General features: G+C 35.6%; 1 protein-coding gene across 1 annotated transcript in view; it reads right to left on the bottom strand.

The window, feature by feature from the left end:
• Window positions 1-15766, bottom strand: part of LOC134536754 (schwannomin-interacting protein 1) — a 257366-nt gene that overhangs the window by 41057 nt on the left and 200543 nt on the right. The window contains exon 7 of the mRNA XM_063376662.1: window positions 2943-3060. Within this exon, the coding sequence (XP_063232732.1) occupies window positions 2943-3060 (118 nt within the window). The remainder of the gene's footprint in view (window positions 1-2942; window positions 3061-15766) is intronic.

Raw genomic sequence — 15766 nt, 5'->3', positions numbered from 1 at the left:
ACTTATCAGAACAGGCAGGAGGGGCTAGAGTTCTAGCAAGGAAGCAGATGCAGAGAAACTATTCAGTTAGAGGCATAGATGGTATCCTCCTCCTAACCAACCCTGAGGATCAACTGAAGAGATGGCAGGATCATTACTCTGCAGTTATTAAGTGTTCCCTGGAGGGTCAAATGGATGTGGGGGAAGAAAAACAGATTCAGCCTGATCCAAGGATTAAAACCTGTATTCGAACTGTACAGAAATTTCAAGGACATTGAGAGAGTTGCATTTCTGTAAGGCAGCAGAAGTTGACAACATTCCAGCAGAAGTAATGAAGATTGATATGGACACCACTGCCAATATGTTACAGCCACTATTCAAGAAAGTCTGCATAATTGTAGAAATGCAGAGACTAGAGATATGGGTTGCTGCTTAAGTTGCCAAAGAAGGGGGATATGTCTAACTGTAACAACTGGAGGGGCATTACGCTACTCTCATTACCTAGCAAATTCTTTACCAGGATTTTGCTCAACAGAATTAAAGAGTTGTCGACTTGAGGCTCCAATGGGAACAGGCAGGCTTTCGTCCGAATCGCTCATGCTTGAGGATAATTCTCAAGCAATGTACCAAATGGTCATCTCGACTGTATGTAGTATTCATTGACTACGAGAAAACCTTTGCCTCTATCAACAGATATTCCATGTGAAAGGAAGTCAATCAGTATGGAGTGCTGTCACAAAATATTTATTTCATTCAAGAAACTTACCATGATTAAACATGCACAGTCAGTCATACATTAGGGCCATGTATCTGAGCATATATCTGTATGTTGCAGAGTGCGTCAAGGATGCATTTTGTTGCCAAACATGTTACTGGTTGAGATTTATGCGATAATGAGGAATGTGATGCATAATATGAAACGTGATATCCAATGGGGACTAGCAGATAGGTTTGAAGGTTTAGAATTTTCTGATTTGTGTCTCCTGTTTGAGGCACATGATGAAATGCAAGCAAAGATTAAAGACACAGAAGAAGGAGGTAAAAAGGTGAGACTAATGACCGACTCAAAGATGACCAAAGTCCTAAGGGCTAACACTAACCAACTAGACCCATTTTCCCTCAATGAAGATTCCACAAAGGATGTAGATGACTTCACTTATTTGGACAGTGAAGCTGCTAAGGATGAATGAGGTGCACAGGATGTCTAGCAACACATTCAAAAAGCAAATCATGCTTTCATTCGACTCCATCCAGTGTGGAAGAAAAACAGAATCTCCTTAGAACCAAACTCCACATCTTTGGAAGTAATGTCAATTCTTCTATTATATGGGTCTGAGACTTAGAAAGTAACTTAAGTAATTACCTCCAAGTTGCAGACCTTTGTTAACTGCTGTCTATGAAAGATTCTCAACATATATTGGCTGGAAGAAATCTCCAACCATGAGCTATGGAGAAGGACAGGAGAGACAGAGATGGCCATCCAGATAAAGCGGTGGTAATGGAAATGGATTGGGCCTACACTGAAGAAGGAAAATTGAGTCATCGAGAGAAAGGCAGTGGATTGAAACCGGCAGGGTAAAAGGGGAAAAGGAGACTCAAACAAGCATGGTGAAGATCTGTACTCATGGAAGCAATAGAAGAAGGCAAGACCTGGAGAGAGGTGAAGAAGTTGGCTGGAAACAGGAGCAGATGGAGATGATTTGTTAATGCCCTATGTTCCACGAAGGACAACAGGAATTGAGTAAGTGAAGAAACATACCATAACCCGGAGATAAACGACACCATGTCTGGCACAATTAAAACACCAAACTATCATCTAGAAAACAGTACTTTCATCTACTAAAGAGCCCAAGAATAAGTCAATGTGTTAAATAAAGCATAAAGCCATTCCTATTACTACCAAAGGAAAGTTTGGACAGATCAAAATATTTCTCTCCTGAAAAATTAAAATTTTCTGACATAGTGTCCTCTATCTCTCTCAGTACAGATATTTAGTGCAGCGCACATTTCAGATATTTATGATTTAGAATATCATGATGAAAAGGAGTTGGGAAATACCATCTAGACAACCTCTGGAAAATGGCCAGTAGCAGATGGTAAGTATGACTGCCAACACGACCAAACTGAACACAAATATATTACGAACAATACTGAACAGCCTTGGTAGCATTGAGTGACACTACAATTATATTTTAGAAGTTAATAGTAAATTAATTAATTTTACTATTTACTATTTCACTTTTATTTGGACAATAAAGGTTTAGCTCAGAGAAAAAAAAAAATTAAAACTATTTTAATGTTGGTACATTATTTGAATGATTCTTGCAATGAGGAAAACTGATTCAAAAGTGTTTTTTTTTTTTTTTTTACATACACCTTTCATTCACATAGAGAAACCTCAAGAACGTACAAAGAGATGAATATACAAACACAGAAAACCAGCGAAAATCAGCAAATGTCAAAAGTAGACATAGACTGAATTGGGCTTGTTTTAAGTGCTTTTGTGTACATATTTATCTTTGTCCATTCTTGATGATTTCTCTTATGACATACCAAACCAGCAACAGCATGTGTCAAAAAAAAACTTTTATATTTAATGTTGGTATAATTGATTTTAAACAAATACAATGTTAATACTGCACGTATCATCTGTCATTCTACTGGTGTTATCTTTGAAAGATTTGTGCAATGGGAGTGCATGACTTGATGTAAGTTTTTGGACATACGCCAAGAACTTGCTAAGAACTTTTTCTGTTGAAGAAAAACTAAAAAATAAAAAATAAAAAAAAATAAAAATACCCAAAGAAGACAAAAAAAAAACCCACAAAATTAAGCAAAAAATTGCTGTTGTGTGGTGTGACTAACGAAGGTAGATTTGTAGCTCAAAAACCACAAAGCTGGCGTGTATTGGTTCCCAAGCAGCATGCTTGCTAAGCGTGCGGCGTCGGCGACGCGCCACTCACCGCTCTGGAGCCGAGCCTGCAGACTGGGCTTCCGGCCCGGCCTCTCGCCCCCGTAGTACTCGTCCGCTTCGGGGCCCATGGCCAGCCGCCTGCGGATCTCCTCCCTGTCATTGCGGCGCTGCGGGCAGAACACCGCCACAACTCAGAACACGACAACTCGGGGGTCACGGTGGTTGGGTGGTCTAAAATTACAAAAAAGAGCTATTCGTATAATGACACATGACAAAATGTCAGCTCACTGTAAACAAAAATTCAGAAAACTTAAAATCTTAACAGTCATAAACGAGTATATACTAAGAATACTCTTATTCGTACATAAGGAGAAACGCTATTTACAAAAAAATCTAGATATTCATTTATACGACACAAGAAACTCCAATAAATTGAGGATAACAGGTCATAATACCAGTCAGTATGAAAAGGGCACAAATTACATAGGCATAAAAATATTAAAAATTTACAACTTATTTCCACAAAATGTCACAAATATAACCGATTTACCTATATTCAAAAGAACAATCAAACAAGTTCTGTTAGAACATCCTTCCTAATCTCTGATAGAATTTTTTGACCTAATAACAGATAAGAAAACTAAACTCTGGTAAATTTTATTTAAATACATCACAAAACGAGGAGAAAAATTTTGAGTTTTGTAAACTAACTTTTCACACTGAGCTTTAGACTTCATTTTATACAATTTCTTATGTACCCATGTTACTTTTTTTTTAATCTCTCTTTCTTACTTTTGAAATGTAAAAGTACTCTGTAATATTTAGTTTTTGTGGTTGTACAGTTTGTTTGTATATATGTATATATTTGTATTAATTGACTCCCGGAGTCCTTACCTCCATATGGGATCAACAGAACAAAAATTGAATAAATAAATAAATAAAAACCATCGCTTCTCACCGAGGAGCTCTGGGTTCCGTTCCCCTGAACTGGACTTCTCTTGGGAATAGTGGCCGTGTGTTGCAGTTGAGCCAGCGAATTTTCTCTTGATACTCCTGTTTCCCCCCAATATGCATTACTTCACTGCTCTATTCACATTGCTTTATTCCTCGTCATTTTTAATAACCCCAATGTCGAGACTTTGAACCATTGGTTCTCAAAAAATGTGCCCAGAATATTTCCGAGTGTGACCTGTGGTAACCCATATTAATGTGTGTCCAGATATTGGGGATGTGCGAGTACCCGATATTTTCGGGTACGGTTCGAATCCACAATTACCCGAACCCGGAATCGTTGTGCGTACATGGATTCGAACAGTATTACGAATATTCACAAAAGTTATAAATTAATTTAATACAGCTCAAAAATACTAGCAGTGAAAAATAAAATTAGGCTACTATTACGTATTTATAATATGATGTATCAAAGAAAGATATGTAAATTAAATAATTAACACAAGGACATCAAAAGAATTTCAAGATTTCGAGAGCTTAAACTATAATTACGAAATTCGTCGTATAGCAAACTATAAACTAAAAACAATTACTTACATACCAACAAGAAAAAAAGTCTTAGCTATTTATTGGAGAAAAAATGGTTTCATTTGCTGAAACGTTTATAAAACTGAGATTTCCCTGTGGCATGCAGTTTATTATGATTGAGTTGGAGAATCGAATATGTTTTGGTTTTCATATTTTAAAGTGTTTATTATTAATTAAGTTTACATATTTATAAACATTATAAACATTTCAATCTCAGTGTAATAAATAATTGCCAGTAGTTACAGTTAGAAAAAAGAGAATGCACATTATTTTTAAATTAATCAGTTATTTTTAATTATTCTGTACTTAATATTCGGAATCGGATTCATATCTCAAATATTGCCAGGGATTCGAATCGGATTTGAACCGAACTGAAAATCAAGGATTCGCACATCCCTACCAGATAAAAAATTAAATATAGTTACTATACTATACCATTTCATTATGGAAGTACCACTCTTATTAATAAATTATTATGATGTGTTATTTGAATGAACAACTCAAAGATTTTGCTCGAACAGTGATTTATTTCAGTAAGGCAGTGTGGTCACTCTTTACTGTTTGTAAACAAGCCTTGAGTTAACCATCAGTATATACATATATTTATAATATTTGACTTAATTACTGTAACATATTTCTTTGATTTGTAGGATTTTCAATGTGCCCGTCTTCCAAAAGTTTGAGAAACTGCTTAACACACTCACTCATTCATTCAGACATGACACCAACTCCTTGTGTCTTTAATTTGATAATTATCTGAAATAAATTTTTGCATTATTAAATTTTTTTTCATTTCGATTCATACCATAGGTACCTCCATGTGTACTTATTAGCAATATAAACATTTATAAAATTATCATTTCAACAGCAGTACAGTTAATAATACTACTAATAAACCAAACCAAACAGATTTTCGAAACATGATCTTTAAAATAAAGTAATTAAGCACATGAAAAATGAAACTGAAACTTGGCTTCACAAACATTAGGTACCTACATAAATTTTTAACATCCACCAATTTTGATGTAGGCACGTAATTAAATTACTTCTATCAAGGAAAATATAAAGTCATACTTGCTGAAATAAGAGAATAAAGTCCCTACATGACCAAAATTAACAAAAGGCTTCTTCTTTGAAATCATTGTTTCATTTTCTTCGTTCCAATAAACTACCCAGAAATGATAGGAAACTTTATTAAAATAAAAAATTATTTTAAATTAAATGAACTACCTTTCTAAATGTATGATTTAATTAAAAAAAGGTATTTGTTAATGTCAATTATGGGGCTGTGACACTATAGATCTTTAGGCCAATAAGGAAGAGGAGAGGTCTAGAAGGACTAACCATGGTACCAACCAATGTAAAAAATTTAATTTTTTCCAACAAAAAGTTTATACGATTATAAAAATTCAGGAGTTTTAAGGAGTCGTTTAAGAATTATAATAACTTTACATGTACACTGACATCGTCCGGGCCTGCGGCCCCTTTTGAGTCCGATATGCCACCGCCCAAACACCACCACCCTCCATTCAAACCTCCCGCTTACGCGTGCGTGTGTGTGTGTGTGTTGGTCGCCGGGCAAGAGGGCGCCGTAGAACCAGTGCGCCGCACCCCTAAATATAATTAAATGCATCTTTGTAAATTGTTTTTATTGTTTCCCGAGTGTGACGTGACGACAGATCGGCCGGGAGGGTATTATGTACTTTTGTTTAGAGTTGATGTATTTAAATATAAGGACGTTTCCTGACATTCACGAAGCACATCGAAGGAAACCGAAGCCAGACACTATTTAAATATATTCCTTAATACTTGTAATTTTTATTATCATTTTTTAATATTCAGGAAATGTCACGTAAATTTTTAAGAACATTTTTCATGTTACTTTAGTTCCCCGTGGCACAGAATCGAAAATACCATTAACAGCAATTGTTTCAGCGGGAGGACGCCATTGTGGATCCTTGTAGCTGAGAGCTCCCCCCAGTCTTCCGCCATCAACGACCAAGAGCAGATGCTTCAGCACTCCGGGGACCTCACCGCTTGTTCATCTCTGCATAGTAATTATGTTCGCCTTTAATTCTCTTTAAATCTTTTTCGTTTAGTCCTCGGAGCTTCTCTCGGTCGGGGGACTGTTTTAATAATTACATTGTGACCATTACCCGTCTTTTTTCCTAAGCATTATACGTAATTCGATGTGTGACCACGTGGTTGGTCAGTTCACTTAAACCGATTCGTACCGCGGGCGTTTGTTACAGTTTCAATTGTGTGCATGTGTAATTGAAGCTGGCCAAATAAATAAGGGCGTATAAATTTGAATGTCTATTCTTTTTTTTTTAATATGTGTGACCATCTCGAGTGTGATAGCGTGTGGGACGCCTAAGAGCCCACGGCGTAGGTGATAGCGTGCCCGACGCTGAGAGCGGGCAGGTATTAGTACTAGGCTGGCTTCAGGGAGAAATTAAAATCATGTCTCACATGGGCGACGTCACGACCCTGGTGAAGAGTCTCTCATAGGTCCGTGCCCGTTGCATGGTGGCGCCCTTAAATTCCGAGCATTCAACGAAAACCCCCGCTTTATTAAAGATCAGAGGCCACGGCCTGTATCAACACAAATATTAATAAATTTATCTTTACCTTAAAATTCAACATAAAAAGTTATCAGAAAATTAAACATACATAAAACCTCTGCTTTACCACTGAAAAAAAAAAAAAAAAAAAGATGCAGACATAAAGAGAATTTTATGTGCTATGCATACAACATTTGTAAATTGCATGTGCGAAACATTAATTGCTCCAGAACCCAATTCAAAAGAATAAAAAAATTCACACATAATGTATTTTATGTGAAAAATAAAATGTTTATTATCAATTTTAGAACATTAAAAAGCTTAATTAAATCAAATCAAGAAATTTTTAAGGATATAAAGGTGGTTTCCAAAACCAGCGGTTGATATAGCACACAGTTTCTTCAACCAACTGAAATTTATGTTTAAATGAAGTTGAATCAGCTTTCCAATTGTTGAGGCCAAAGGGTCATAACCATATTTAAAAAAAAGTGTAAAACGTAGTCAAATCTTAGTTTTTGGTCCCCAGTATCTAGTTGTGAAGCACAGAGGAGTTTCAGAGCTATCAGGCAACTCAAAAATGATCTGATAGCTTCAAGGACTTGATTAAAGTTAAACCATGTATTCCTTTGATGTTACGTACATTTTTAGCAATTTTATTTTAACTAAATGATGAAAAAACTTATTTTCAATAGTTAGTTACAATTTGTTTTCCCCTTCTACTAAGTAAGCCTACATTAGTTCCAAGTTATCCATAGCCTTTCCTCTTAATAACTATGTCATTATTATCATCTTAAATTTATATTAATTTTTTATAGGCATATATGTAAATTTACTGACATCTTTAATCCCAGACATTAGATTGAAATAAAAATACTACATAAAGTGTAAGTAAAATGCTTGTTCAAATGTGGAGATTCTAAAAGATTCTTTTATAATATAGGCAACAACTTAAGATTCAACCTCAAAAACCACTGAGACTGTAATTTTATTTAGTAATTTTCCAGAAAACATAGCTCGTACCTCTACCTACTAGTATTTTGGTACTGACGCTATAATCCTAACCATAAATTAAATTTACTGGTTAAATAAACTCACATGGGTCAAGTTTACATCTTGATACCAGGTATCACTAATGTTTATTATGTGGTGAAAAAAAAGTAGGGGAAACACATGATGTCATGGAAGTTGGCCAATGAAAAGTAAAATGGTTCAAGTAATATAAACGTTTCTTATGTTGGTATCAACCGAAGACAGAATAATTATGTTTGCTTGTGATATTCCAGTTAATTTTGGTTCAGTACTCGCCAATAATATCTAACATCTTCCCGCTGTAACAAATAAACACATGTTTTCATGTTGCAAATACACTTATAATACAAAAATCAGACAAAAAAATTTTACGTACAAATCTTTAAAATAAAGCAGTGTGTGATAAATATATGCATATTATGTTTTCAACTACATTTCTGGACGTGAATCACACGTGGTTTCCACACCCGTCGCTAGAATTTTCTGCCGGAGCATCTACGTGGACTATAGAATCATTTGATTTGCAGACCAAAATTTTAAACTATATAATAAACGACCCCAATTTATACGAAAAAGACTTGAAAAATACTAAACCTTGGCTGATAACATTACAAAGGCAGATGATACAGAACATATGTGGTAGGTAATGAATGAAGTAGTCACAAGACAAACAAAAAGTTTGTGTTTTGTTATTTTGAAATAATTTGACAGTATACAATGTAGAGATATATTGTGTGGTTGTGTAGTAACAAGGAAAGTGACAGTATTTTTTGTTAGGTACTGAATAAATTTAATGGTGGAAAGGCACGAAACAATTGTGCCATAAATATAATGTAAGAGTTTTATATTAATAGTAAATGATCATGGACATAAAGCCAAGAAAGGTAGGAGGTTTTTCCCCCTTGTTTTTAAAGGTTTTAGTGATTTTGTAACAGGGTTTTGTGTGCATTTTGTTTGCTGTTGGGACAAGAGAGGTGTTGTGTGTGTTTAATTCGTAATGTTATGTTAAATATTTGTTTTCTTATGTTAGGTGAATAGTAATATAATTAAATAAGTTTAAAGTTTTGTTTACCTAGGTGAGGTTGGTTTTGTGCTCACTGAAGAAATAGAAACCGAGCGAAAGATATGGAGAGGTCAGTTCAGCTATATTAAAAATATAGCTACATAAAAAAATTATGACATGGCAGGGATATTGATGACGTTGCCAACAAAGCAATGCTGAAGTAATTACGACCTGTACATTCCTACAGTACAAGCATGTAATAGGGTGTTTTGGACAGCGAAGATTAATATGCTTGTTTATCAAAATGCAGTTGAGGAATTACATAAGTTACGGAATATATTTTCAGTAATGTATTATTTACTAGAATAGGTACAAGTATATTTTAGGATACCTTATAAGTTTAAATCATAGTAAGAATAATAAACCATGAAATTGTTTAAAAATTTTTATTTCAAAATATACTAAATCAGATGGGATGGTTGTATAGAATACAATACTGTAGATATATGAATGGTACAAATTGTGTTCTATACTAGAATAGGTTGGCTGTATAATACTTTATGATACCTGGAATGTTAAAATCATGTTTGAAAATGCATGATTAAATTATAAAAAGTGGTATCTCCAAATATACTCAGAATTGTGGTATAGGCCTATAATGTGATACTGTGGGAAATATATACCTATTTGGTATTATGTTCTATACTAGAATAGTTAGGATTGCAATACATAATGCGAATCCCAAAGGTTAGTTTCATGAAGAAATATAGTTTGTACAAAACAAACATGTGAAGATTCCCCGTCCAAAACCTCCAAATTCCCGTGCTTGTATCAAAACAATGTAGGGGTGGTAATGACATCATCTATACCATGTTTATGACATAAATATTATAGTATCACATTGTAAACTATTCCCACTTACATTTATTAGCCATTAGTAAATAGTCACATCAAAATAAATTTCTAAAGCTGATTAAAAAATTTGATAAATATCTTAGGTCACAGCTTTTCCGCTAAGTAAAATTAAAATTACGAAAATACCATCTTCCAACACTAGAGATGTTCCTGTATTTACCCTGAAAACAGTATTGATAATTAAGAAACAGTTTATGAGAAATCACACTTTCATCTTGCATAACAATACCTGTACATGGACGGTGCTGCTGCCATTTATTATTTACCCATATATATTTATGTTTATATTTTCTGTTTGTTGGTTGTTTATCAATATGTCTTTCAATTGAGAAAGTATTTTTTTTTTTAAATTTATTTAAAGTAGTGTTTTTGGTAATACTTGGACAGTGCTGCTTTTAAGAATGGAAAGGAAAAAAAAAATGGAAAACATGGTTTTCACACACTATACATGTCCCTAAATTTACCCTCAAGAGATGGTTTCTTAATTCTTACTGGTTCGTGAAAAATAACAGTTTAAAGCCAGTCATTGTTTACCCACGATTGTGTATCTGTTTAGCACAACTGTAGCCAACTATGCAGAATAAAAAAACCTGCTAATTCTTTTGTTTTATGTATTGAAGTTTATCCCTGGATCCTGAGGGCTTGATCCTGTGGTACATGATGCTTGCTGTTTTAATTCGAAAGATCCTGATGGCATGATCCTGTGGGCTTGATACTGTCGTACATGAAGCTTGTTGTTTTAGTTCAGTATGTCGAAAGTTCCTGATAGCATGATCCTGATGTCTTGATCTTGTGGTACATGATTTTTTTCAACCTACAATCATAATTCTATCTTATTTTGCAATTTCTTTCATGTGCAGGATCTTCCAATGTACTGAAATAAAACAGCAAGCATCATGTACCACATGATCAAGCCAACATGATCATGCCATCAGGATCTTTCGACGTTCTGAATTAAAACAGTAAGCATCATGTATGAGAGGATCAAGCCAAAAGGATCATGCCATCAGGTTCAAGCCTTCAGGATCCAGGGATAAACTTGGATACATGAAACACCAGCCATATCAAACCAGAATATACGACGGCTGTAATCAAAAATTCCCCACTTCAGTGTACAGCACATTTTTTTTATACAGAAAATGAAGATGTTAACAATTCTAATAAAATTTTTTGCCTCCCTTTAGACTCATCCATGGTAAATATGTAGTTGGGCGGTATTTGCGGAAAAAAATGTTAAAAATCCGAAAATACTTTTATTCTATGCTCTTTAACTTCCTCTTTTCAATAAAAGTGGCGGAGGTAAGGAATTCCAAATACTTTAGGAGATATCGAATTTTTAAATTTCATCATATGTAGTTGAGCGGTATTTGCGAAAAAAAAATGTTAAAAATCCGAAAATACCTTTATTACTTAGATGCTCTTCAACTTCCTCTTTTCATTAAAAGCGGCGGAGATAAGAAATTCCAAATACTTTAGGAGATATCGAATTTTTAAATTTCATCACAATTATACCAGTGCATTCATGTGGCTTTCACTATTTTTTTCTTGTTTACGAGTATCTATTTTTTTATTGGATAATGATGTCACGTGATTGTTCGTGATAGGCCAGAATTCAAATTAACCAATACGTGATTATTTACTTCATTTATTGTTTAAAACGGTGTTTAATTACCGCCTCCAACTTAGGAGAGTTTTTAACGTTTCTAATTTTAAAGTCTTATTTGTTATTGTTGCGCAAGTAATAAGTAACAAAAAATTTTTACGTGAGTTGTTACTGTTCATCCTATGTCCCGGTTTGTTAGGTCAGGTCAGTTACATTATAAATACTTTAAAACTAAAGAACCATTGAAATTAATTCATATTATTTTTAATGTACGCTTAGTTTCAAAGTATTTATAATGTAACTGACCTGACCTAATCGACCATTTTCAATAATTAGGCATTCACATGGCAATAAAAAAAATGGCCACGGTCGATTGATTACACAGGTCTTGTATAGCAAAATAAGAACGGCGATATCTCCTAAAGTATTTGGAATTTCTTATCTCCGCTGCTTTTAATGAAAAGAGGAAGTTGAAGAGCATCTAATAAAGGTATTTTCGGATATTTAACATTTTTTTTCGCAAATACCGCTCAACTACATATTTATCTCATCCATTATTTTATTTCTACTTTGCAGAAAAGCAGCGACGTAACATAATACGCAAAAATTCTGCATCTTACTTTTCGGTATGTTTCAACATCCTCTTCACAACTAATAACACGAATAAATTTATCAACTATGTCTTCATCATCTTCTTCAGTCTTTACAACACTTGGAACCCATTGTACTTTATTATCAACAAGAACAGGCCATCTAAGCTCGCATTTATGCTCATTTTTATTATCATGAGAATTTTCTCTACTGTAAATTTGTTTTTGATTGCCTGACAAGTTTTTATCAGGAATTTGCCATTGTATATTATTCTTCAGAGTGCTTGCTAATGTGCTTGTTATTTGAGAAGTATGTGCCTTAAAACTGTCAAAGTTTTCTGATAAACGAATAGTTTGTGCTCTGATTGTCTCAAAGTTTATTGACTCAGACACTTTAGCAGAGTGATTTTTAATATTTGCAAACATGTCCTCAAACATAGTTAAGTTTCCACAAGCAACGAATAAAAAAACACCAATAAAACAACACTTAAGATACTGCTGTCTAACGAAAATATCACAGCACTTTATTCCCAAGTTATAACCGCAAAACCACAACGGTACAGTTTATTTGTTGGTTATGTTGACATTAAATTCGTTTACAATCTAACTATCGATGTGCTGTTGTTTTATCCAAAGAATCGTCCGTTACTCACACAATAGGTTTGTTTGACTCGAGGTCTCTCGTGTTCCTTGGGAGTTGAAAGAGTTGGGAGCAAGTTGACCTGAGGGCAAAAAGAGTCGGTAACTTTTAATACACGAAGAAAACGCTATTTGTTGTTAAACAATGATGGCGGAAAATATAGCAGACGAGAAATTTGTTTGGAAATGAAGATTCATATGAAGATGAAGTTGTTATTGATTTACCATATATTGGACTACAAATTATGAGAGAGCTTGATGAAGGTAAAAATATATAAATATTGCTTTTTCACTTTAAACCGCTTGTGGTATGCATAAGCTAACCTGTACTAGGAAACGATTGCAAATCTTGTGATTTTTAAATAAAGGACGCCAAATAAGTTATATTGAAATGTTTTTCCGCTTCAATGTCGTCATCTAATTAAAATATTACCGTCATCACCAAATGTAGCTTTATAACGTATTGACTCCGTCAAAGTCGTGCCAAAACAACCAGCAGACGACTTGCCCTCGCAACTCTTCCTCGAGAGGAGGAGCATCGAGAGTATTACCTGAGTGACCTGAGAGCAACTTGCCCCCGCGAGTAAAACGACCATCGCCATACTGCTTCCGGAAAAGGGCGCCTCGAAGTTGACAGGTCAAAAAGAGACCTCGAGTCAAACAAACCTAATGTAAACACTCCCACTTTCTTTCTGTGACTTAAATTCGTCCACGGTTTTTTAAGCACTCTTCAAATATGTTACTATGTTATATCTAATACAATATTTATTTACTTCCATACACTGAAAATACACAAGAATGCTGTCATGTTATGTGACGAATTTTTGTATTTGTATTAATCGTCTGCAATTTGAAGTGCCTTCGGTTAGGAATCGATGCGGATCGATCACTTGTTCAATAAAACATTTTTTCTATGGTTAAATAGTTTATGTACCTACCTACCTACCTGAAATACCAGACATATTGCTACGATTGAACCTATAATTTCAAAATGTTCAGCTCGTAACCTAGAATTTGTACACAAATTATAATCAGAAATATTTAACTTTACTATATAAATATTGCTTCCTTAAATACTTATTTTATATATTACAAGCCTCCAAAAATTGGATGTACATGAATTGTAAATACATCTTAGAGACTATATTTGATTTACTACATTACTGCCATCAACCGGCCTCTGTAGAAGGCCCGGAAAGTACCTTACGGGCGCTATGGGCGTCGCGGTGCTGCTGTTGATTGGGGGGGGGGGGGAGGAGGCGCCAGGCTAGTGAGACACTAGGCCGTTGGTGATGGGTCGTGGGTACTCTGCCCCTGCGTGCCCCACCAGGTACGCGGCTTGAAATCTATCCTGAACTTCCCTACTTGGTTGTGAGGCCGCTCGGCAGTGTGGAGGATGGAATGGTGCGAAATAATCGTAAGCGACACCGTTTATGTTAATTTGCGTTTAATTCACGGACTTCTCCGGTGTTACGCATGGGTACGTGGTACTCCCTATACATACACTACATGGTGGCAGAACCGCTACAAAAACTATGCGAATGCGCTATGCAAGGTCTGAGCCATTGTACAGTTACATTAACACACGCTGATTACAGAACAAAACACGACACTAACATAGCACTGTGAATTTGCCGCGGCAGTCTCACAGGGGCGCGGTTACTAGTGCTCTGGAGACGGCCAGCACCGAAAGTTAATTGTCTTAGGGGGGCTCTGTGAGCGTGATCCTAAATTATACTTTACACTTACTTGAGGTTGCAGCCGGCAGGCGTATGGCGGCGATCTTAGCGAAAGCGAGTTGGCTGGCCAGTGCAGTAAATTGTGTGGTCCGCGATGCGGTGCGGAACCACTAAGGAAAATGGTCAAGATAAGCCCGGGTCCGCGAAATACACGCCGAGTCGACATGAGCAGCAATGAAGTAGAAAGGTTTGGATATTAAATCGAGTACAGAGTGAATGGTCGGTGGAACAAAATTGAAGGCTGCTCACAGACACACGTCTTGACCCGGCGTGGAGTGGTTAGAGACTGCCAAACATGGCCGCCTCGCAAGGGAGGGAAACTTTCACCTCCTTTGTGAGTCGGCACCAAAAACTTACATTAACTTAATTTGCTCTAGTAAAGGTAAGCTAAAAACACGTTCCAGGTGCCCAATTAAAAGGTAGGACCTGGTAATTGGGTGCTTAAGGCTTAACAATTGTTTTAGAGTATTTAATTATTTGAATTATGGCATCAAGTTGGTGACTGTAAATTTATTAACATATTGTCTCCCTGTGAACTGTATTAGTGGGATTTCTTCTAATCCGACTTGATCATTGTCACAGGCACTTTAATTAAGGCCAGTGGCCGCGATGACTGTTAATGAGGTTCGTTGTCTGCTCCATGCATGCGGTGCTCGCACGGAGTGGCTATGACACACTTGTTTAATGCCTGTGAATTAATAACTGTGTCTTAGTGTCTTGTCCCTTAATTGTTTTATGGGGTTGAGCCCCCGGGGTTTCGTGCCCTTAAGTTTATTTGAGTCTAGTGGAGTCTAGCGCTCGCCTGACTCATTCCGGCTGGGTTAGGGGTGCGCTCCGAAAACGGGATCTTGTACTAGCGGTGCGGAGCACGGGCTTAGAGGCCATGGTCGAGCCGACGTCATTACGTATAAACTACAATTTATATACTAGCAAAAACAAAATAAAAAAATTTAAATCATAAAACAAAGTAGGTATCCCACATGCAAATTTTTTTAAAATATCTTCTCGGTTCTTTACTTCATGATGCTAATAATTTGGTTTTTACACTCCTTTCAAACTATATCATAATCTGTATTTCCGGAGAAAACTTTATTTCGCGCCAACATATTTTACTGTGCTATGATTAATGATTTATTCCCTTATTCTCAAGAAAAAATATAAAATATAATCTCTCGAAAATTCTTTAGTCTACCTGTTGGTAAGCATAATACAAATAATTAAATAAATAAATATGATTCTCACATGACCTGGA

Source organism: Bacillus rossius, chromosome 11 (genome assembly GCF_032445375.1).
Source record: "Bacillus rossius redtenbacheri isolate Brsri chromosome 11, Brsri_v3, whole genome shotgun sequence".
NCBI lineage: Eukaryota > Metazoa > Arthropoda > Insecta > Phasmatodea > Bacillidae > Bacillus > Bacillus rossius.
Note: the sequence above shows the minus strand (reverse complement) of the source record. Positions and strands in the feature narration are given on the sequence as shown.